At 47.0% G+C, this 22631-nt stretch overlaps 1 protein-coding gene across 1 annotated transcript in view; it reads right to left on the minus strand.

Annotated features, from left to right (window-relative positions):
- Positions 1-15787, minus strand: part of SNRNP200 (small nuclear ribonucleoprotein U5 subunit 200) — a 29191-nt gene extending 13404 nt beyond the window's left edge. Inside the window, exons 1-20 of the mRNA XM_045808991.2 lie at positions 15602-15787; positions 14923-15086; positions 13236-13407; positions 12337-12529; positions 11576-11631; positions 9702-9800; positions 9179-9331; positions 8972-9071; positions 8678-8814; positions 7121-7204; positions 6855-7028; positions 6420-6557; positions 6023-6178; positions 5301-5471; positions 3256-3449; positions 2915-3038; positions 1700-1849; positions 1348-1458; positions 411-542; positions 54-242 (exon numbers count right to left, since the gene is read on the minus strand). Of these exons, the coding sequence (XP_045664947.1) occupies positions 54-242; positions 411-542; positions 1348-1458; positions 1700-1849; positions 2915-3038; positions 3256-3449; positions 5301-5471; positions 6023-6178; positions 6420-6557; positions 6855-7028; positions 7121-7204; positions 8678-8814; positions 8972-9071; positions 9179-9331; positions 9702-9800; positions 11576-11631; positions 12337-12529; positions 13236-13407; positions 14923-15086; positions 15602-15646 (2742 nt within the window). The 5' untranslated portion in view covers positions 15647-15787. The remainder of the gene's footprint in view (positions 1-53; positions 243-410; positions 543-1347; positions 1459-1699; positions 1850-2914; positions 3039-3255; positions 3450-5300; positions 5472-6022; positions 6179-6419; positions 6558-6854; positions 7029-7120; positions 7205-8677; positions 8815-8971; positions 9072-9178; positions 9332-9701; positions 9801-11575; positions 11632-12336; positions 12530-13235; positions 13408-14922; positions 15087-15601) is intronic.
- Positions 15788-22631: the final 6844 nt, after the last annotated feature.

A 22631-nucleotide genomic window follows, 5' to 3' on the forward strand; every position in this document is an offset into this window, starting at 1 on the left:
CCTTGGCTTCTCCAGAGAAAGCAAGAAGCACCAAAAGCAGAGCCCTTCCCTACCTTGGCATTCTGGACGTTCCCCAGCACGATTTCCGCATTAAGCATGTCAGGCAACTTCGAAACCATCTGGCTCTCAATAGGAAGTTGCTGGTTGAGGAGGGACAGGTAGTACTGTAGCTCCCCATGAGACGTGATGAGTATGCCTTCGCCCTTGGTGTCATACTGGGGTCTTCCAGCACGTCCCAGCATCTAGGTCAGAGACAGCAAACCAAGACGGCTGTGGCCACAGAGCTTATGGATTTGTTCCCAGGCTTCTACTTTCAGAACCCCACCTTCCATCTGCCACCTTTTTGGCCCCCTTGCATTTTATACATAGGATACTTCCCCCCACCGAAAATAACCTCAGAAGTTCTATACCTGCAGAATGTCCAGTGCCCCCAGTTCCGTCCAGCGCCCCTTCTCTGGACTGTACACCTGGGTGCCTTTGATGATGACTGTATGTGCAGGGAGATTCACCCCCCAAGCCAGCGTTGCTGTGGAAACTAAAACCTACAGAAACAAGGCAAGGGAATAAGGAAAACAGACGTTAGCTCCAGAGGGTGAGTACCCCCAAGTCCTCTAGGAAACCAGCCTCAGAGCTTCTAGCAGGACTGAGATGGGCCCCACACTCGTCAGTGTAAGACTAGAATTAAAAGGGGGGGCGCCTGGGTGGCACAGCGGTTAAGCGTCTGCCTTCGGCTCAGGGCGTGATCCCGGCGTTATGGGATCGAGCCCCACATCGGGCTCTTCCACTATGAGCCTGCTTCTTCTTCTCCCACTCCCCCTGCTTGTGTTCCCTCTCTCGCTGGCTGTCTCTATCTCTGTCGAATAAATAAATAAAATATTTAAAAAAAAAAAAATTTAAAGACTAGAATAAAAAGGGAAGGAACCCCTGGGTTCCTCATCTATTCAACCATTAACATTTCATGGTTCCAGAGATACTTAACAGGCAAAAGCGTAGACCAACGTTAATCAACTTAAGATTACTAGACAATTAATAAAGATTACTAGACAATTAATAATACACCGTATCCTGAGAGAGAACAAACAAGGTCCTGACTTCATGAGGCCCTGCTTGGCGGTTATCTGGAGTCACTAAACATGCTTCCTTGTCATGCTTCTCGGACGCGTTCCTAAAATCACTCGCCTTCCCTCACATAATACGTAAAGAGCTGGGAGAGGTGGCACGTTCTATCCACTGTACCACCATACCCCTCTGACCTGCTTTACCTGAGCCAGAAACAAAGCACCAGGCACAAACACATGGCACTCGACATTTCAGGTCTTCTGAAGCCTACATTTTGCCCACCCTCACCTGAATGTGTTTATCGGCGAAAAGATCTTCTACAAGTGTCCTGTCAACTCTGGTCATGCCCGCATGATGAATAGCAAAGCCATACGGGAGAAGATCCTTCAGCTCCAGGTTCTGCGGGACAGAGAAAGAATAGGTGAGGAGGTGAGCCTCACTGTGGGAACTCTACAGAGACTAAGTAGATCTCTTCACATGAGACCCTGCCCCTTCACCTAGTCCAATAACCACACCCAGCCAATCTACCTTAACCTGTCCGAGACAACAGCCCCACAATGCCGTCGAGGACTGTCTGGATAACCTTGGATTGAGCCAGTTACCAGGCAGGACACAGAGAACCGGGCCTGTCTCTCCTCACCTTGCACTGCTCAGCTTCTGTCCGAAGGACTTCTGTGGAGGCTGAGCCCTCCCTCAGAAACAGACCCAGAGTGTCCTTCTCTAGGCACATGTCCCGGATGGCCCTGGCCGTCTTCCCAGTCTCCTTCCGGGAGTGGACAAACACCAGCACCTACGGAAAAACCACAGTTTACCACAGTCAAGAGACACAGCTACCACTGTCACTCCTACGGCCCTGAGGCACCAGAAGCAGGAAGCAGAGGCTACACCATTATGAGGTGAGAAACCAAGGTCTAAAAGAGGAGCGATGGCAGGAAAGCCTACTGATTCAGAAGCTGGCAAGACCCTATATGAATGAAATTACAAAGCAGAGTGGCAGAGTCCTCTAGCTGGGAAACTAAGCTCTTAAGCACTCTATCTTTGAAACCACGTTTAAATATAATAAAGGATGCAAATTCAGGAATCTCAATTATGAATTTGTGTTCAGGCAGCTGACAGGATTCTAAGCCACCTGAGGAATGTGTCTGCAAAGTAACAGCTGAAACACTGTATTAAATGATGGGCACCAGCCTTTATAAAAGGACCGAGGAGGAAGTCTCAGAATGAGACGACTACAATTTGATAGGAAAGTCATCCAAGTATTTAGTGCCAAGAAAAGATTTGTCTCTTCATTTAAATTCATATGCTTCTTATCAGACAAAAATCTATACACAACCTGTTGCTTTTTCTTAGTTTTTATCTTGGTGAACTTAACTAAACAGTGTTCAATTAAAAAATTATAACATATTTTCTAGTAAAATGCTCTCCCTTCCACTGTTTTTTAATTTTCATCTTTATTTTTACTGTGTTACATTTTTAGTGTCAGTCATCCAAATCTTTTGTGGAAGGATCCCTGATAATGTAGAGAGACAGATGATTATCCGCACCTGGGGATTTCTTTTTCGGGAGTTTTTAAATTACAAATTCAATTTTTTATAATGGTTACAAGACTATTTCATCTAGGCTGAGTTCTGGTAATTGGTACGTTTTGAGGAATTGGCCCATTTCTTCTAGGTTGTCAAAACTTACTCATAAAGTTCGTATCCTTTCAATGGCTACAGATTCTAAAGTAATATCCCGTTTTATTCCTCATATTGGTGATCTGAGTTGTATCTTCTCTCCTCATTTTTGTCAGTCTTGCCTGATTATAAATCAAAAATTCAAAAGAACAGAGTTCAACAGGAAACCACAGACAGACCTGATTTTTTCCAGCATGTTCCATGATTTTCTCATAGACTATTTCATTCATGATCTGGAAACGCTTGATAGCTTTTTTCTCTGTGATACCCACATAAGTCTGTTCCAGAGGCACAGGGCGGAAGCTAGAAGTTCAACAGTTAGACAAATGAGGCTTCTGGCATAGAATACTGAGGAAATGAACAGTCATTTTCACTGTCTGGGAACGACACTCCTTTCTGGATTCATACCACATCAAAACCCAAAGACCCTTCTAATACCCAATCCAACAAAGCTCCTTGAAAAAGGGGAAGGGCAGTAGGAAGGTCACCATGGTGAAACTTCTCCCACTTTTTCTCATACCTGTTGTCGAAGTAGAAGAGGCCCTTGGCAGGATCGACACGCAGGAAGGTAGCCACATCTTCATAGTTGGGGAGGGTGGCACTAAGACCGATGAGTCGGACATCCTCCTGGGTCATCTCAATGTTTCGGATGGCCCTGGCCACCAAAGCTTCTAAGACAGGACCTCTGTCATCGTGGAGAAGATGGATCTCATCCTAAGGAATGAGGGGGCCGCAAATTACCTCTAGGACTAGAAAAACGTAGCCCTCTTTCCAGAGAACAGTCCTGTCTTATAGTACGTACCGGATATGCCAAATAAGGAAGGAAGGGGATCCCAAGCAAGAGAAACCCAAAGGGTGAGACAACATGCACTAGAAAATACCATTTCCCAGAAAATATCATGCTGTGCCCACAGAGCTGCAGTGCTAGTTTAGTGAAACATATGCTTTACAGCAAGAAAATCGGATACTTCAGAAAATGAAGCTTCTGAGCAGACTGTATTTTTATCAAATAAGGCTTCACCTCTGCACATTTACTACTTTGCACTTGCAAAAGATCAGGAATCAAAGGATGAGTTCACATAGCCTAAGGCAGTGCTACTTGAATTTCAACACGCAGCAGGAGATCTTACTAAAAAGCAGATCATGGGGTGCCTGGGCACCTTAGTTAAGTGCCCAACTCTTGATTTTGGCTCAGGTCATGAGCTCAGGGTCAGAGCCATGTTGGGCTCTGTGCTTAACACAGAGTCTGTTTTGAAATTCTCTCTCTCTCTCTCTCCGCCCCAGCTCACGCTCGCTCTCAATAAATAAATAAAAATCTTAAAAAAAAAAAAAAGTATATTTCAGTAGGTGTGAGATAGGGCCAGGGACTCTGCACTTGTAACAAGACTCTGACTAGCAAGGCTCTAAAGCAGGGGTTGGCAAACTTCATAAAGGGCCATACAGTCTCTGCTACAAACAGAACTGACCCTTGTACACAGGAGTTAGGGGTGGTGCCCCACAGAGTCGACAATCTACTTATAACTTTGATTCCCCCAACACTTAACTACAAATAGCCTACTCTTTACCAGAAGTCTTACAACATAAATAGTTGGCTAACGTGTACTTCGTATATGTGTTACATACTGTATTCTCACAATAAAATATGCTAAAGAAAAGGCTATTAAAAGTATAAGGAAAAAACACATTTACAGTACTGTACTGTATTTATTTTTTAACAACCAATACATAAATGGACCCATGCAGTTCAAGCATGTGTTGTTCAAGAGTCCACTTACTTAATTCTGTCCCTGCAGCACAAAAGCAGCTGTAAACCGTATGTAAATAAGTGGGTACGGCTGTATTCCAAAACCAGTAGCCACAGATGGCCAAGCCCTGCTCCAGGATCCTGAGAATCAACGCGCAAGGCTTCCTTCCTGCTCTCCCGGACAACTTCCGGAAACTACACTCAGGCTCAAAGTCATTTTTGCCTGGGTGCTTCTGTGTATATGGAACACAACATCCTGACTCCCTCCTCATTCCCTCTGAGAATGGATTATTTATTAACAAAGCCCTTTAATATCCTGGAAAGACACAATTAGTTATGTCTGTTTACATTATTTCAAAATAGTTCAGATATAAAAAAAAAGACACGAAGGACGACGTGGCGAACACCATGCGCCTCCTCGGAATGTTCCAATTAGGCGCCGACTCTCATTTACTGATAACAGCGAGGCCGACAACAGCTGTCATCATACAGGCTAGTGACTGGAGGAGAGCACTAAAGACAAAGTCAGGGTTAAGATCCAGCGAACCCAGGGCGCCTGGGTGACTCAGTCGGTTAACTGTCCGACTTGATTTTGGCTCAGGTCATGAGCTGAGGGGCATGAGATCCAGCCCCGTGGTGGGCTCTGCACTCAGTGGGGAGTCTGCTTGAGATTCTCTCCCCACCTCTGCCCCTGCCTCCCCCCACCAGCTCACATGCTCACTCTCTTACATAAATCTTTAAAACAAAGAAACAAACAAAAATCCCAGCAAACCCTCCTCCACCAGGCCTGGTCCCCACGTCCCCAAGCACTCCCTGCTCACCAGAATGATGAGCCGCACGAGCTGGGTGTACGTGCGCTCCCCACCCTTGCGGGTAATGATGTCCCACTTCTCGGGGGTGCAGACGATGATCTGAGTAGCGCTGATTTCCTCCTTGCACAGCTGGTGGTCACCAGTCAGTTCTGCAACAGTGATGCCATAGGTGGCCAGGCGCTAGGTGGAGGAGAGGCACGTCAGGCAAAAATGCTTCAAGGGGGCCTTGCCACCACACTTTGGGAGGTCTGAGAGGAGGGTACTGGAAGGAGGTATCAACCCAACAGGGAAATAGCAAATGAATTAGATTGATCCCACGAACACGTATATCTAAAACAAACCAAGTTTACATTTAGGCAAATGAAGCAGACAAAGGATCTCTGGGGCTTCTGCAGACAAGATGGGAAAATGGAAACTTGTAGATAACAGGACCTAGAATAAAACACCACTAGATCTATTATCAACCATGCCCCATGAGTGCTTCATAAGTTCTTCAATAATGTAAATGGAAACAACTACAGAAAACTGCTATGGAGAGAATTAAAAAAAAGATGCTAAATCCTTGCAGAGTCCAAGACAGATCCAGGACATTCTTGCTTCAGAAACACTCTGAACTTGGGTCATGCTCCACCTTGAAGTGGAAGAAAAATACCATAGGAGGCATTCCGGGGATGGCCTAATACAAGCAGTGACGCCCTAGACCCATTCCCAGTACCCTTCCACCCCCTTACCTTTCCAAAACTGCCCACCATCTCCTGTACCAGAGACCGCATGGGAGCGATGTAGATAATCTTGAAGTCGTCCACGTTGATAGTGCCATCCATGTTAATGTGTTTCCCTATCTCTCGGAGCATACACATCAGGGCCACGTTGGTCTTACCCGCACCCTAGGACGGAAGTCAAGGATGAGAAGGTCTGTTTACCTGCCCTCGCTTCCACAGGCTCATCACCAGAACAGACACAAGAGCATGTCCTGGGAATTGCATCTGACCATTTAACATTTCTTCCATCAGAGAAGAACGAATTCGGCTGGGGGGGGGGGGGGGGATATGGGTGAAGATGAACAATCTTGCCACCAAAAATACACACCACTCTCCCCAAGAACAGAGCGGCCAGGGCAGTGCTTACCGTAGGGGCACACAGCAGCAGATTCTCATCTGTCTCCAGAGCAGCGCGGTACAGTTTACTCTGGATCCGATTCAGTGTTTTGAAGCCCTCAAATCCAGCCTGGGCATACTTCGGCAGCTTCTCCACTGGAAGCAGTTGCTAGAAGAGAGAAACGCCATTCATGCCCCACTGGCAGCACCCTCGCGCACGCTGTGTCTGTGGGATGGCCAAGACGGCACTTCCTGCCCCACCCCACCCCTGCCCGCGCAACTCTCCGTTGAAGGAGATTTGACTCTGTCCCCCGGGCTCGCAATCAAAACAGAGGGACCTCTGAAGCAGCTTCCGCATCAGGGATAAACTATCGATGAGACAAGGCCACATTTTGGCCAATGGGCTGAACTCCAAGCTGGAAGGGAGGTGAAAACTGAAGAAAACTGAGAAAAGTGATTCACTCACTTCCTCCGAACCAAAGGGCTTGGGCTTCAGGGCAGGCACATGCACCTCTTCATAGCCCTTGCGCTGGCGACGGAAGGACCCATCAGGAAGCTGACAACGTTTATTGGCCATGAAGTGGCTCCCCTGGGTGAAAACCAGGTCCTCCAAGTCTAGAACCTGCCGTGGAGCCAGTGCCTAGGAGTATGAAAAACAAAAACCCAAAGTGAGCAAGGTGAACAAATGAGTTTCCCGTCTAGCACTGCCTTGGAAATGATTCCGAGACTCACCTCTCCACCCTGGTCCAGATCCATGGTTTCCAAGTCCGTGTCCATCCGGGACTGACGCACTCGCTCTCTCCGGGACCTTTCCTCCTGTCATGGGGAAAGGCACGAAGAATAGTAATTCATCATCTTTGTAGGTTCTGGTCCCTTTCAGTCCCCGTTTAGCTAAGCTTGACTCACAGATGCTGACCAGTAAGTCCCAAAACAGAAAGACAGCCCTTTATGTTTAGATTAGACACTTGCCATGGGGACCACCAGCATGATGAAAGCCAAGTGAACAGCTTTAAAGGGACAATGCAGGGACACCTGGGTGGCTCAGTTGGTTAAGCATCTGGCTTCAGCTCAGGTTGTGGTCTCAGGGTCCTGGAATCGAGCCCCATATCGAGATCCCCACTCAGCGGGCAGTCTGCTTGCCCCTCTACCTCTGCCCCTCCCCCCACTCATGCATGCACGCACTCTCTCTCATGAATAAATAAAACCTTCTAAAAAATATGGGGCGCCTGGGTGGCTCAGTCGTTAAGCGTCTACCTTCAGCTCAGGTCATGATCCCAGGGTCCTGGGATCAAGCACCGCATCAGGCTCCCTGCTCAGCGGGAAGCCTGCTTCTCCCTCTCCCACTCCCCCTGCTTGTGTTCCCTCTCTTGCTGTCTCTCTGTCCAATAAATAAATAAAATATTTAAAAAAAAAACCTTCTAAAAAATAAAAAAATACACTATCCTCTAAAAAAAAAAAAGGATAATGCACAGCACAGGAGTTTCACAAGTAAATGTTCAACAATTCAGTATCAAGGGCTATCCCTAAGTATAGAAGTGTGGGTTCTGTGTTCAGCCAACATGTGTTCTGGTTCTGTATTTTCAGTAATTACCATGATTTCAGTCAACACATGTGTTCTATCCCTGCATTTTCAGTAGATACCATGATTTACTGTGTAAACTGTGAAGGACCCATGGTGCTGGTGAATACAACAGCAGCAGGCCAGCAGTCTCTCGACCACACCAATGTGAATGTGTTAATTCTAATCTGTACCAGTAACAAACCTCAAAGAATTCAGAGAAGTACTTAACTTCTTCAACCCCCACTTCTTCTTTTTTTAGATTTTATTTGAGAGAGGGAGCATGCGCAGAGTGATAGCGTGCATGCACGAGCAGGGGGAGGGGCAGAGGGAGCAGCAAATTCCCCACTGAGCAGAGAGCCTGATGCAGGACTCAATCCCAGGACACTGCGATCATGACCGGAGCCAAAAGGCAGATGCCCAACCAACTGAGCCACCCAGGGCCCCTCCACCCCCTCTGCTAATAGGAATTCAGCTTTACACTATAATTCTTAAGAGAGAGCAAGCGAGAACATGAGTGGGAGGGGCAAAGGGAGAGAATATCCCAAGCAGGCTCCACACTCAGCGCCTGACACGAAGCTCGATCTCATGACCCTGAGGAGCATGGCCCGAGCAGAAATCAAGAGTCGAACACTCAACCAACTGAGCCACCCAGGAGCCAGACTGATGTCTCTTTTCCAAAGCAAACACTCTAGTTCTGGAATCAGACAGATAAACGACCCAGGCCTTACCCGGATCAGATCCTCCTTTTCAGTCTCATGGAGCTGGTACAGGAACTTGGAGAGTTCTGGATCAGCTTCCATCTTTCCCATGATCCTTTCCTTTTCCGCTTCACTCTGTGCACTGGCCAGTAAGGTGCAGTATAAAACTGCCAATGGCAAAAGGTAGAAAGGGAAGGTGAGAAGGAGGGGACTGGGGTAGAAAGCAAGCTAAGCAAAACAGGCGCTGAAGCTATGAAAGTAAGTCTCCATCACACACACACATACGCCATGTATACGCTCCAGAAAGGACCACTATATACTCACTCATCATCCTGTGCTGTCGCAACACTTTAATAAAATCGAACGTGTTGAAACCAAGAAGCAGAACCAGCTGGTTCTCACATTCCCGATCATCACTGGCCGTCTGCAGAGAGAAGGTAACGCCATTATTAAGGACGCAGCCATCTGCTTCATAACTGTCCCATCCGCTAAGACACACACAATGAAGACAAAACCACATCTCGGCCATACCTTCAAGATCTCCAACACTTCATCTGCCTTCTTCTGTGACACAATAGCATCGTCATAGAAGCGACTGAGCTGCCGCTGGAGCCAAAATGCATCAATATCCCGCGGGTGCAAATCCTTCTTCTTGGAACTCATCAGTTCCCCTGAGGCTACAAGCTATAGAAGGAACCAGGCACTTAGCTCACGCCATGTCTCCATCTGCCCCAACTGCTTTCTCAACACCCTGCAACAAAGGTCTCCCTGCCACCCAGAGCCTACCAGCTTTAAGAATTTCCCAGAATTTAAAAAACCCTGTTATACTGAATTCAGGAGCATACCAAACTTACAGTTCATCAACACATGCCTTTGTGAAGAATAATGAGTGACTGAAATCTTAAGAAAATCAAGACGCTGAATGTTTACTATGGCTCCTATAAAAGGCTAGCTTTGGTAGGTTAATATATACAGGATCTATATAGGAGAAACAAATGCTACACCCAGAAATCCCCTAGCCTTGCAGCAACAGGCCAGAGCAAACGGTACTTACATTAGCTGAAAGGGTGCAGCGCACTACAGCCTCGTCCCCTTCCATGTCATCATCAGATGCCTCTTCTCGAACCTCCCCGTACACATCTTCATCACCTTCCTACAGAAACAGCCCAACCGCAACTCATGATGTGGAGATGACCCTAACATCACCACAGAACCTCTCCCTTGAGTCCCTTAAAATGAGCTCCATGGTTGCAGAGATGGCGCTGGGGGAAACCAACAGCTTCCTAGAGCCAGAGCCTTAGTCCAGAGTACGTGCAATTGAATGCTCTCATTACTCTAAGTCCACTGGCATGGAGTCATTAAATGCTTCTACTCTCTCTTCTGCTTCTCCTCTTAGGCGGCCACAATGGCAACCAACTGGATCACAGTCTCTCATATACGCTCAATCAATAAATGAAAAAAGAGAACTATCGGCTAACAGGAGGGAAGAGCGATACAGAAACTATGCTTGGGAAAACACCCGGTGATCCAGAGATGTACAGCCCACTCAGCTTGCTCTCCACTATCTTTACTCACACTCTCTCACACTGTAAGTACTCCCTACTTAGCACAGGGTCATGTTACAAACAGGTACTTACTCAGTAAGTCTTTGATAAACGAATGAACGCTACAGGTAAAACACTCTTCTATAGTTTGTAGCCACTTTTTTTTTTAAGATTTTATTTTTAAGTCATCTGCACCCAATGTGGGGCTCAAACTTACAATCTTGAGATCAAGAGTCCCACGCTCTACCCACTGAGCCAGCCAGGCGCCCCTGGTTAAGAGGGTTCTATGATTTAAAACTGTAACAAACTGGGAGCACCTGGCCGCTCAGTGGGTAGAGCACGCGACTCCTGCCTCAGGGTTGTGAATTCGAGCCCCACGATGGATGCAGAGATTACATAAAAAGAAACTAAAAAAAAAAAATCCTAGCAGGGCGCCTGTGTAGTCAGTTAGCTGTCCAACTCTTGGTTTCGGCTCTGGTCATGATCTCGACGGTCCTGGGACTGAGCCCCGTGTCGGGCTCTGCACTCAGCATGGAGTCGGCTTGACATTATCTCTCCCTCTCCCTCTGCCCTCCCACTCATGGAGTCTCTCTCTAAAACATAAATAAATAAATCTTTAAAAAAATCCTATTAACTACACTGCAGGAAGCAGCTTAGCAGTCATCTACTTCTCACATCTTATTTAGCAGATGGAGGAATAAGCGAAATGACCTACCCGAGCTACAGGACCACAGTTCAGATCTTGTGGCTCCCAGTTGGGGGCTCTTTCCTCCGACTCTCGTGCTACCTCTGCTTCCTGTCTTACTTAGTATACGAAATTTCGAGGCCGGCATTTTACCTGAGCCAAACTCGCCCACTGAGAACTCTAAGGCAACTCTGAAAATTTTTTCAAGTGTCCCACTTGTTCCTATTTAGTTATATTCAAGAATTCGGATGAGGTGGTACATCTCAGTGGCCGCTGCAACTGTCACTTAAACAACCATGTACATCATATGCCCGTGCTCTTGGGCCAACGTGTATGCTTTTGCAACTGGCAGCACTGAAAAGTGGAAAATTCTCACAAAGATTAAAATGGAATAAAACGTGGTGGTGTACCCCTCAATGAAGGTATACACTGTGCTGTGTGTCCTTCCTTTTGCTGATAGACTTGGGTTGTTTTAAATTATGTCTACATGTATAGTGTAAATTTCCTTTATAAATCCCTAGAGATAACCATAGCTAATTTTTAGCAAAATAACGTTTATGCCCAAGGTTGACAGCCACACAACACCATAAAAATCTGTCTGGCTTAAGCTAGGGGGCTTCTTTACACCAGAAGTGGTCCCCTCACCTTAACAATTTCAAAAAACGAGAACACACTGGGTCTGCTTGCTTTCTCACTCACCTCCTCATCAGACTCAAACTGGACATTCACACCATATGTCTCATCAATGTTGTCATCTGCAACAATAAGGGATTAGAAAAAGACAGCAGGGAATTAGTGAAACGAGGCATTATGGGGCTAATTCCTCCCCAACTACTTGACTTGCCCATCCTCGGCACAGATCTATGGTCTCACGACCGACAGACAAAGACACTTAACATAAGAAAGTCATCCATACTGCCATCGCTGAGGCCCTCTCCAACCCGCCAACTCTGGACACGGCCCTGCACTGCTTGTTCAACTACCTGAGTGCTCCCACCCTCCCTCCCCGCCCCAAACGGGCTCTTCCCAAGTTTTCCTCCAGGTTCTATACAAAAGGTCTTAAAGAAATAGCTGCTGTAGGGGCAACTGGGTGGCTCAGTCGTTAAGCGTCTGCCTTCAGCTCAGGGCGTGATCCCGGCATTCTGGGATCGAGCCCCACACTGGGCTCCTACGCTGGGAGCCTGCTTCTTCCTCTCCCACTCCCCCTGCTTGTGTTCCCTCTCTCGCTGGCTGTCTCTATCTCTGTCAAATAAATAAAATCTTTAAAAAAAAAAAAAAGAAAAGAAATAGCTGCTGTAATCTAGGGACTCTGATTCATCGATCACAAGTCCTCAGACACCAAACAGGTTATGGGAACTCATGGATACATTCAGAGGTTTTAAAGACTTGGGGCTTGAAAATCAAATTAAGAAGTCAAAAGTAACAATTTAATATGATGTGGACATCAAGAGCTCAGTTACCCATATTCTGGATTTCCTTGTCTCCACCGTAGTCTGTAATCTTTTTGCCCAAGTTCACTAGCACATGGTATCTAGTATCATCTGTCTGACCCAACAGCAGGTCGATCTCCTTTCTTCTTTCCTTGTCCCGAAGCTTTTCATTCTTTAGGACAGCTAGAACTTCATCAGCTGCCCCGCAAAGGATATCACGTGGCTGGTGGCCAAAAAATTTAAAAAATTTAGAACGAGACACAGAACATCATTGGTCAGCTTTATGTAACAACAGGATGTGAAGAGTCACACCTCTTTAAAACCTGAATACCAGGTTCTGACCATTTTTATTACTTAAATATTTGACCATATTTATTAATTAAAAAAACACCACAACTGTAGGAAAACTCATCTGTTTTTAAAAAGATTAGGTAGGTGGTCTTAGGAAGTAGGACCCAACTTCCACAACAGTCTGGCGCATTTCTCCAGGCAACAGAGACACTCAGTGCTCCTCTAGCCCACCAAACTTTTGGTAATTCTTCGTCCTCACCAGAACCCCTGAGACTCATTAAGGTCCTTAATCTAGTCACACATGTATAATGGTCAAGAGCATGGATTCTGGACATAGAATACCCAGGCTCATATGCCAAATGCTACCTCTGTGATATGGGAAAATTACTTAACTATTCTTTCCACCAGTAAAATGGAAAATGAATATTAACAGCACCTAGTCAGAGAGCTAGTATGAGGACTGAGAGAGAGAAGGCATGTAAAGCACCATTGCACACAGAGTGCTCAGTAAATATCAGCCACTTCCACAAACTGCTATGGCCCACACAGGAAAATCCACAGACAAGGTTCTTCTGGTACCTCCCGGTTGTGACCCTCTCCCTCTCCAAAACCACAGCTCCACCCTCTGGCTTCCTCACCTGGTCCCCAAGGGCAGCCTGGATGAAGCTGAGCAGCACCTCATAGGTCTCCCGGGTCTCTTTAGTCTTGGGCTTATAGATGATACCCACCATCTCATCGATGCCCTCGGACAGCAGGGTATACCCCTTCATCTTGTTAATGTCATGTCGGTCCTCATCACGCTTTCTTCGCCTAATGAACACATGATGTTTAAGAGGCAGAACCTGCACCCCAAAAAGCAAAACTAAATCAAGCCTACCCTCCTCTCCCCAGCTTCACGGCACACAGGTCATATTTAAAAACATGAATCTGCACCTCCTCAAATGATTCCCACTTGGCCATCTTTATGGGAATACAGTAACAGGAAGGGAGTCCTTCGTTATCCTCTCGCTAGACAGCCTCCTCATTCATTTGAAAAAAAGACAACCCTTTTTACTTGGCATGACAACATCATATAATCAAATTTCGACTTGCCACTTCTCGCACACGTTTTCTCCAAAAGAATCTACTGCCATTGATTCCCAACAAATTATAACAAACCTGGAAAGGAAGCCATACTCTGCAAAGTGGAGAACCAGTGATGTATTAACTCATTCCAAATATATCTAATCAAAGGGTGCCTGGCTGGCTCAGTTGACAGAGCATTTGACTCTTATCTGGGGCTGTGGGTTCAAGCCCCATGTTGCAAAAATTACTTAAAAATAAAATCTTAAAAAAAAAAATACAACTAATCAAAACTGGGCCTACCAATTTTTGAGACTTCATCATGGGAGAGGAGAAAAACGCAGAGATATCAGGGATTTCAAAATATAAAGATGAGGAAGTTCAATGATCTTTTAAGTTTTGAAATATATCCCCCAAAAAGAAAAACAACAACAACAAAACCAGAAAAAACCTTTTATAATATGGATCCTTGAATATTAGTCCATACCAACAAAAACAGGACATGGGCAACAGCAGAGGAAAGAAGTTGGGATTGGACATTTGTAACGGAAGAAAAAGAGTTAATGAGACACGGAATAGCAAGGGTCTTGAAAATACTGTGGAGAAAATTAAGATCTCTCTATGGACCAGAAACATATACATTAGAAAAAGATCTAAAACTTATTTTCTCAGGGTGCCTGGGTGGCTCACTTGGTTAAACACCCGACTCTTTTTTTTTTTTTTTAAGATTTTATTTATTTATTTGACAGAGACAGCCAGCCAGAGAGGGAACACAAGCAAGGGGAGTGGGAGAGGAAGAAGCAGGCTCCCAGCGGAGGAGCCTGATGTGGGGTTCGATCCCAGAACGCTGGGATCACAACCTGAGCCGAAGGCAGACACTTAACGACTGCGCCACCCAGGCGCCCCTAAACACCCGACTCTTGACTTTGGCTCAGGTCATGATCTCAGGGTCGTGGGATCAAGCCCTGAGTCGGCTCTCGCTCAGCATGGAGTCTGTCTGTCCCTCTCCCTCTGCTCCTGCCCCTGCTCTATCTCCCAAATAAACAAATAAAATCTTTATAAAAGTTGTTTTCTCACTTCAGTACACATACCAAGGCCAAAGAACCTTTTAAATCTCATGTTCTGTTTTTACCTTCGCTAAGTTGTTTTAATGCCACTAAAGTCTCATCTTGCACCAAACATTTCAACAAAAACACCGCTCAAATGCTCAAGGAAAGTTGGATTTTGGATCCCAAGAAAAATCACTTTCTCCTTGGTACTCACTTGGCTCTTCTTTCCTCCTGCATCTGTGGTTTGGTCCGTTGAGCCTTATCTCCCATCCGGGTGCCCTCCAACTTCCCAACCAGGGACAGCACCTCTCCCGTGGGTTCATCCCGGCGGGTCCGGTCAATGAGAGAGCGGTCAGCTTGGAGGACAAGATTCGAGTTCTGAAAAGATCACAATATTATCCAAGCTCTGACACGAGCAGGGCAACTTCCTGCATCACAGGAATGTCTTGATAATATCAAAGTTAGTAAGAACTGGAGCAACTAAGTGCTGATAAGCACAATGGGAATAAGAGGTTTTCCTTAAGACGAAAGAGCGCCACACAACCGCACAGGAGGAAAGAGCGATCAAATCAATCGAACGATCCTTGCTCCTAACTGCCCGTAACAACCCACATCTGGGATAGGTGGTGGCACGCTGGGGGTGACAGAGAAGGGGGCGGGTATGGCGCCGAGGGGACAGGGAACAAACACTCCTAGCAGAACTCTTAGCCCATCCCGCCCGACCTAGACCCTAGTGGGGTTATTCATGTCATGTACCCCCACCTTCGCCTGGATCTGATTTCGTCTCCGCTTTCGTGATTCACCTGTAGGCCTTCAGACTAAAACTCCCCTTCCCCGCCTCCCGCTCCCCAGTGCGTTCCCTAGCCCGGGGCCTTCCCCGAGCCCACACGCACCGCCTTGTACTCGTACTGCAGGCTACGGGCGGTCACATCCGCCATGGCCGCGGCTTTCCGGGGATCTCAGAGCTCGGCTCCCCTCACCGCACGCTACCAAAAACCGTTGCTCCCCGCTCCCGCCGGGCCGCAAAAACGCAAGATTGACGCACAGGAGAGGGAAAGAGACGGCCCCCTTCCGCTTCCGGGTCGTGCGCCGGAAGTGTGGGTGGGGCATGTCTCCGGTGAAAGTGTGCCACTGACCCGCGGCCTTCTGGGCGGGGTGGGCGGAGCCGAGGCCCCCGGGTCAGCTAATCCGTTGACCCCGGCCTCGGGTTGTGGGTACCCCCTGCAATTTCACGCCCGCCGCAGATAGGCTCCCCCTCGTCTCACTGCTTCCGGGACCCCTCCCATCGTAGCGAAACGTACTCCTGCTTAGCCCCCCTCCTAACCCAAGCGCTTTTCTACCCGCTTCTTCCTGACTCTGGCCACCGTCCTGTGAGCTGTGCTGGCGAGGGGTGCCAGTTAGCTCCTTTCTCGGTTGAGGAAACCGAAGCACCCAGCAAGCGATTTCAGAGTGTGTGTGTGAGAATTACTATCATCCTTTGGGTTTCAATTCTGTATTTAACAACTGAAAGAAAACTCTTGTCTCCCACCCGTCCCGCCTAAAACCCATGCATGTCAACAAGACCCTCGTTCTGGGCCGGCCGGGGCCCCCTGTTTGCACCCAAATGCTTGTCTCATTCCTTCTCAGAGCCCAACACAGCTGCCCTCTTGGCAGGACCAGCTCCCTGAAGACAGTGACTTAATTTCTTCCTAAGCAGCAAAGTCCTGGGGCCAGGAGGAACCACTGCCTTCCCACCCCCAGCCAACCAACCTGTTCTCAGCTGTGGAATGGCAACTAAGAGCAGAACTGTTACCTCACTTAGAGCCTGTTCGCTTTTGAAAGAGGAATGAAAGGGAAGATAGGTATTAAGCCAAAGAAATTCATCCTCTATAGCAGTCTCTGGGCCAAATTTGACCCGCAGGGGTATTTTGTTTGGTTGTCTGTTGACTCCTTACTTAAAAATTGGGAAAATCTGGACTTTTAGCATCTATGGAGAAATCAGAATGCTGGCCACATGAGACCCACATTCCTACACGGCCTCCTTGCCCAGTGCTAGTCAGCACCTTGCTGTCCTCAGAGGATCCGCATGCTCCTCCCGCTGCTCCTGTTGTCTCATACCTGGCCCCTGTAGGCATGTCGTTTGCAGCCCTGACGCTGTTTTTGTGTGTCTAACTGGGCCTTTCAAGGGACAGTCAAGTCCTTGCTGCAGCACTGTTCCTCAGTGGCTTTGTGACTTTGGTCTCTCTGGGTGAGCGTCATTTTGTCATCCTTAAAATTGAAGCAGTTAAACTTTCCCCCGTGTGTGTTGTGATGAAATGAGGTAGTGTGTTTAAAAGCACCAGTGAATTGCCTGGCTCAAGGTGGGTGCTCCCTGAAGGTTATTTCAATCTGAATCCTCAAGACTGACTTTTATTTTGTGGCCATCCTGTGGCTCACCCAACTGACACAAAAGAATCTGAAAAATATTTCAGGGATTCTGCTCTGCGTTTCTGTGGGAGCAGTATTTATGTTCACAGACAAGCCTAGGCTGTGGGCAAATCTTCGAAGCAGAGGAGGAATGGGGCTAACTACTCATGGGAACAAGTTTTCTTGTTGGGGTGGTGGAAATGTTTTAGAATTAGAGTATGGGGGTGGGTGCACAACTCTGAATACAGATTAAAAACTATTGAATCATACTTTTTAAAAAAGATTTTATTTATTTGAGAGACAGACAGTAGGAGCAAGAGCATAAGCAGGGTGAGCAGCAGAGGGAGAGGGAGAAGCAGACTCCCGACTGAGCAGAGAGCTCCCTTGAAAGGCCCAATGTGGGGCTCCATCTAAGGACCCTGAGATCATGACCTGAGCCGAAGGCAGCCACTTAACCGACTGAGCCACCCAGATGCCCCTGAATCATACATTATAAGTGGAAGAATCATACGGTATGTAAATTATATCTCAGTGAAGGTGGTTTTTGTTTGTTTCTTTCTTTTTTTTTAATTTTAACAGGATTATCCCCAGGAAGCTGAAGGACCCAGGAGCACCCTGACAAGCACAGACCCTTGGTGGGGGACGTTCATCAGCAAGTTGGGTTCAGCTTTAACTTTCTTCCAGTCCGTGTGTGCCCCATTGTGCTGCTTCTCTCCAGAGATTCAGAATTCACTTATCCCTAGTGCCAGTACACAGGGTTACCCAGGCTCCTGGGGCCTGCATTCCTATACCTTAAGCCCTGTCATTTCATTTAGTAACCTCTCTATTATATGTGCACAACTTTGTGAGCACTTTTAGGGACTCAGAGAAAAACAAGATGCAGCTAGAACCCTTGAGAAGTTATAGACTTCGAGGATACGTGAAACATACCAGTAACTGCAGCTAAAAAGCCGAGTGGGGGCATCTGGATGGCTCAGTCAGTTAAGCGTCCAACTCTTGGTTTCGGCTCAGGTCATGATCTCAGGGTTGTGAGATCCATCCCCACATCAGGCTCCCTGCTCAGCGAGGAGTCTACTCAAGGTTCTTTCTCTCCTTCTCCCTCTGCCCCTCCCCACCATGTACGTGCTCTCTCTTTTTCTCAAACACTTTAAAAAATTCTTAATTAAAAAAACTGTAAGTTACCAAAAAAGGAAAATTCCATGCGTTCCCATACGTCCTCACCTTCCCGCCTTAACCACAGCCCCCCAGTCTCTCCTTTGTGTCCTGCCGCCTGCTCAGTTGCAGTGTATTCCTTAAACGTCTAACTCCTTAAAAAAAAAAAAACAAAAAAAAAACTATGCAGTAAGTGCCACAAGGGGGCGCTGTGGGAGATCAGAGAAGTCAATTGATAGCGGAGAAAGAGCAAGAGTTACAGTTGTAAAGGATGTCTAGGATTTCAGTAGAAGCAAGGAGTGGGGCAGATTTCAAGGGAATGCAGAAGAAGCAAAGTATGAAAGTGGGAAGACAAAGACATGTCCGAGGAACTGTAAGGAACTCAATTCAGTTGAGTGAAGGGCAAATGTAAGGAGTGGAACAATGTAATATAATTCGGGATAGATAAAATTTAGAATCTCTTGAAAACATAACGCCGTTGTAAAGAGTTTTTACTTTATTCTGGGAGACAGTAGGAAGCCATACAGATTTGTGGTGGTGGGGCTGTTTGTTTTTTGCAGCTTTATAGGAGGTGTTTGATTAGAGGGATTAACATCTAGACTAAGCAAAAAGTTACTATTTATCACGTGGCAAGCATTTGCTAAGTGCCACTTTAGCATACACGATATCATTTAATCCCCATAAAGCCCTGTTAAATATATTTATTTCCCCCATTTTAGCAATGAAGAAATCGAGGCCCAGAGAAGATAACTGACTTGCCTGGCCTCACCTGCCTCAAAGCTAGGCTGTCTCATTCCAGACCCTCTGTACAGTGGCTTCCTCACAGAGCTGGGCATGAGGAAGGTGATTCTCCTAGTGCTACGTAAGGTGTAGGTGGGAGAGTGGGGTGTAGGGGGGACCAGAGACAGGGAGTACAGCTGGGAGCCTATTGAAGGAGACAGAGCACGAGATGAGGTGTGCCTGATGGGGGTACCACAGGCAGGGGTAATGGAATGTTAGAAAGGTGAGCAAAATTCGGGGCACCTGGGTGGCACAGCGGTTAAGCGTCTGCCTTCCGCTCAGGGCGTGATCCCAGTGTTATGGGATCGAGCCCCACATCAGGCTCCTCTGCTATAAGCCTGCTTCTTCCTCTCCCACTCCCCCTGCTTGTGTTCCCTCTCTCGCTGGCTGTCTCTATCTCCGTGGAATAAATAAATAAAATCTTTAAAAAAAAAAAAAGGTGAGCAAAATTCAGAGGGACTTGGTGATTGTTTCTGGTGTGACCAGGAAGCCCTTAGGTTGCCGGAACTCTTGGGGTTGCAGAGGAATTCTGGCTCACCAAAAAGCCCCTGGCAACTTACGTACTAGGTGGTGAAATGCTTCCTCATCTAGGATTGGATATTCACATAGGGTGCGAGTCAGACTGAGTTGAATGACCCCAGTAAACACAATGTCCTACGTGGAGAAGGGATTCAGTAGATGGTAGTTCCCTCTCCATTTGCCTAGAACATCAGTTCACCCAGTCATGCACATTTCTGAACTACTCCATTCCTTCACTTCTTCATTTAGCAAAATTTTATTGTCTCCTCTGTGCCTGTCATCACACTAGGTTCCAGGGCTACACCGGCAAACAAGACACAATCTATGCAGAGGAATGTTTAAGATTTAACCGTGTAGTGATGAAATTGACTTTCTAAATTCATCTGGTGTACATCTCTAAACAGGCTTTGCTCCCTTTCAGGTCTTCGTCTAGGAGGCAATGCCCTTGTATTAACCAAGAGGCAGTTTGATGTGGTGATTAAAAGCATGGACTCTTGTGTCAGGCTGCTGGGGTTCAAATCCCAGCTTCACCCCTTCCTAGCTGTGCAATCTTAGGTCGATTTTTAGTGCCTCGTGTGCATCACCTGTTGAAAGGAGATAGTTTTACCTGCTCCTTAGGAGCGCTGGGCACCTAGAACTCCGCCAGGAATAGTAAGGGTAAAGGACTGTCTGACAGAGCTGCATTTCCCAAAAGCATTTATGAAGTACTTTGGGTCTGGGGCAGTCTGTGATCGAACACAGGAAAACTGTCTCATTCTTTGTCATACCCTGGCTTTCTTATTATAAATGGTCTTACCTGATGGCCCTTCCACCCAAAACTTGGTTCTGAATGGCTGCTGGCTCTTCTCCAAACTCCAGCCCTCACATGGAAGATGACAGTTTGCCAGGCCTAGGCGTATCCAGTAGCATGGCTGTAGGTTGGGTGGCTGTGCCAGAATGTTGTGTGTTGGGGCCACGTTGTTAGGCTAAGTATGTGACCTCACCAGGTGACTGACTTGCAGGGTCTCCTGAGGACACATTTTGGTGTGTAGGTTGCCACATGCTTGTTGAGAAATGGAATAATGTCCTAACTATATATAATGCAGACTCCTTGTAAAGACAGTCACAGGTCATGGTGCAGCTCATGCTGGTTCTGTGATGGGTCCATTCCTAACGAGGCAGCTGGTGGCTTGCAGTTTCAAGGACTGGCTTCCTCCACAGATGGAGGACAGACGGTTGTAACAAGCTGAGTCTCCTACTTGTACTGGGCAGCTCCTCTCTTAGGCTTCCCCCTCCCTACTATCCCATTCCCTCCAATTTCCATTGCAAAATAGAACTTTTAAAAGAAAAAAACAGGGGCAGCTGGCTGGGTCATTCAGAAGAGCATGTGACTCTTGATCTTGGGGTTGTGAGTTCGAGCCTCTTGTTGGGCATAGAGATTACTTAAATAAACTTTAAAATAAATAAAAGAAACAAAGAAGAAAAGAGAGAACGAAAAAAAAGAAAACAAACAGGCCATATCTGCACTGCCTTACTGCACCCCTGCCCACCTTCCTACCTGGGCCCTGATTTCCTTTCCTCTTGACAGCTCCAAGTCTCTGCCCACTAATCTTCCCATGCCCCAGACTGCCAGCTGGGATGAAATCCAAATCCAAGCCCCGTCATTTTTTCCTGAGGCACTGTAGCCTTCTTAACTGTGTATCCAACGAACTTTTTAAAAAAGCCGACGAGCATGGACGCAGTACTTGTCATGCACTTGTGACTGGGCCCGGTGAGAGGAGGCTGGCCAAATGTAAGCTCTTCTGGGGGCAGACACCAGCAGCAGCGAGCAGGCTCAGTGAAGGCTCAGAATGCTAATTCCTGCCCGAGACCAATGTGCCAAGGAAATAGGAAAAGAAAGCACACACAAGTGTGCCTATCACACCAGTACCTCAGAAGCCCCTTGGGGGTCCTCGCCAGTTGCTCTTCTCCCCGTCTCCCCACCAGAGATAACCACTTCTCTGACTTTTATATTAGCCAGGCCCTTGCTTTTCTTCATAGTCTTACTCCTTATGTATGATCTCGAAACAATATATGGCTCAGTTTTGAGAAAATGAGTAGCAAGCACATCCCGTGCCGTCAAAGAGAGGGCGATATGGTTCCAATAGATGAGGGCACCAGGAGGTCAGACAGAGCAGAATGCCTGCATCCGACGCTGGCCTCGGCTCGCCTGAGCGTCTCTGGGGCTACTGCAGGCCGTGGGCGGGCGAGGCCACAAAGGAGGCCTGGAAGGGTTCAGGGCAGTTAGGCATCTAGCAGGGTCGTGGTATGGACCAGTATAGCTTCTTGGAAAGGGGTACATGTGAGGGGATTTCATTGTCGTTTTTAAAAATGTTGCATGGCCCAAACTCTTTCTTCTACTCTCACACTTGTTTGGTAGTTTGGCTAAGTATAAAATTCTAGATTCGGAAACCATTTATCTTCTTGCTTCTAGTGCAATGCTGAGAAGTCTGACACCCCGCTTCCTGATCCTGTGTGTGTGACCTGTTTCTGTCCTGAAGCTTATGGAATCCTCTGAATGTTCTGAAACTTTATGATAAGGTACCTTGCTGTCCGTTCATTTTCATGTGCTGGACACTCAGTCTGTCTGAAAACTCATGTCCTCCAGCTATGGGATACAGGCTTTATCCCTTCTTCGGCACGATTTTCCCCTCTCCATTTTCTCTGTTCTTTCTGGGCCCCCTGATTTGTCGTATGTGGGATCTACTTGGCAACCGTTATAATTTCTCTCCACTCTCTTCTAGCCCTTGGCATTTTCACTCTAATTTGGGGAGATTTCTTCTGTTTTACCCTTCAGTCTCTATAGCCCCCGCCATGCTTGTACATCCCTCACTCCACGCCTTTGCTCCTTTGTCAGCTGGGAACACCTGTGGCCAGTCTTGACCCTTCCAAGGCAGATGGGACGCCATCTCTTCCTCAAGGCCTCCCTGGCCTCACCTTCAGAGTCAGTTGAACATATACCTGCATCTCACTGAAAATAGGTGAACAAATATAAATAAACACTATTTCAAATAAAAACAGTAAGGAAGGATTCTAGAATACTTAGAGATGAGACCTACCCTGTGCCGG

Source organism: Ursus americanus, chromosome 7 (assembly GCF_024610735.1).
Source record: "Ursus americanus isolate L20-20 chromosome 7, mUrsAme1.1.p, whole genome shotgun sequence".
Taxonomy (NCBI): domain Eukaryota; kingdom Metazoa; phylum Chordata; class Mammalia; order Carnivora; family Ursidae; genus Ursus; species Ursus americanus.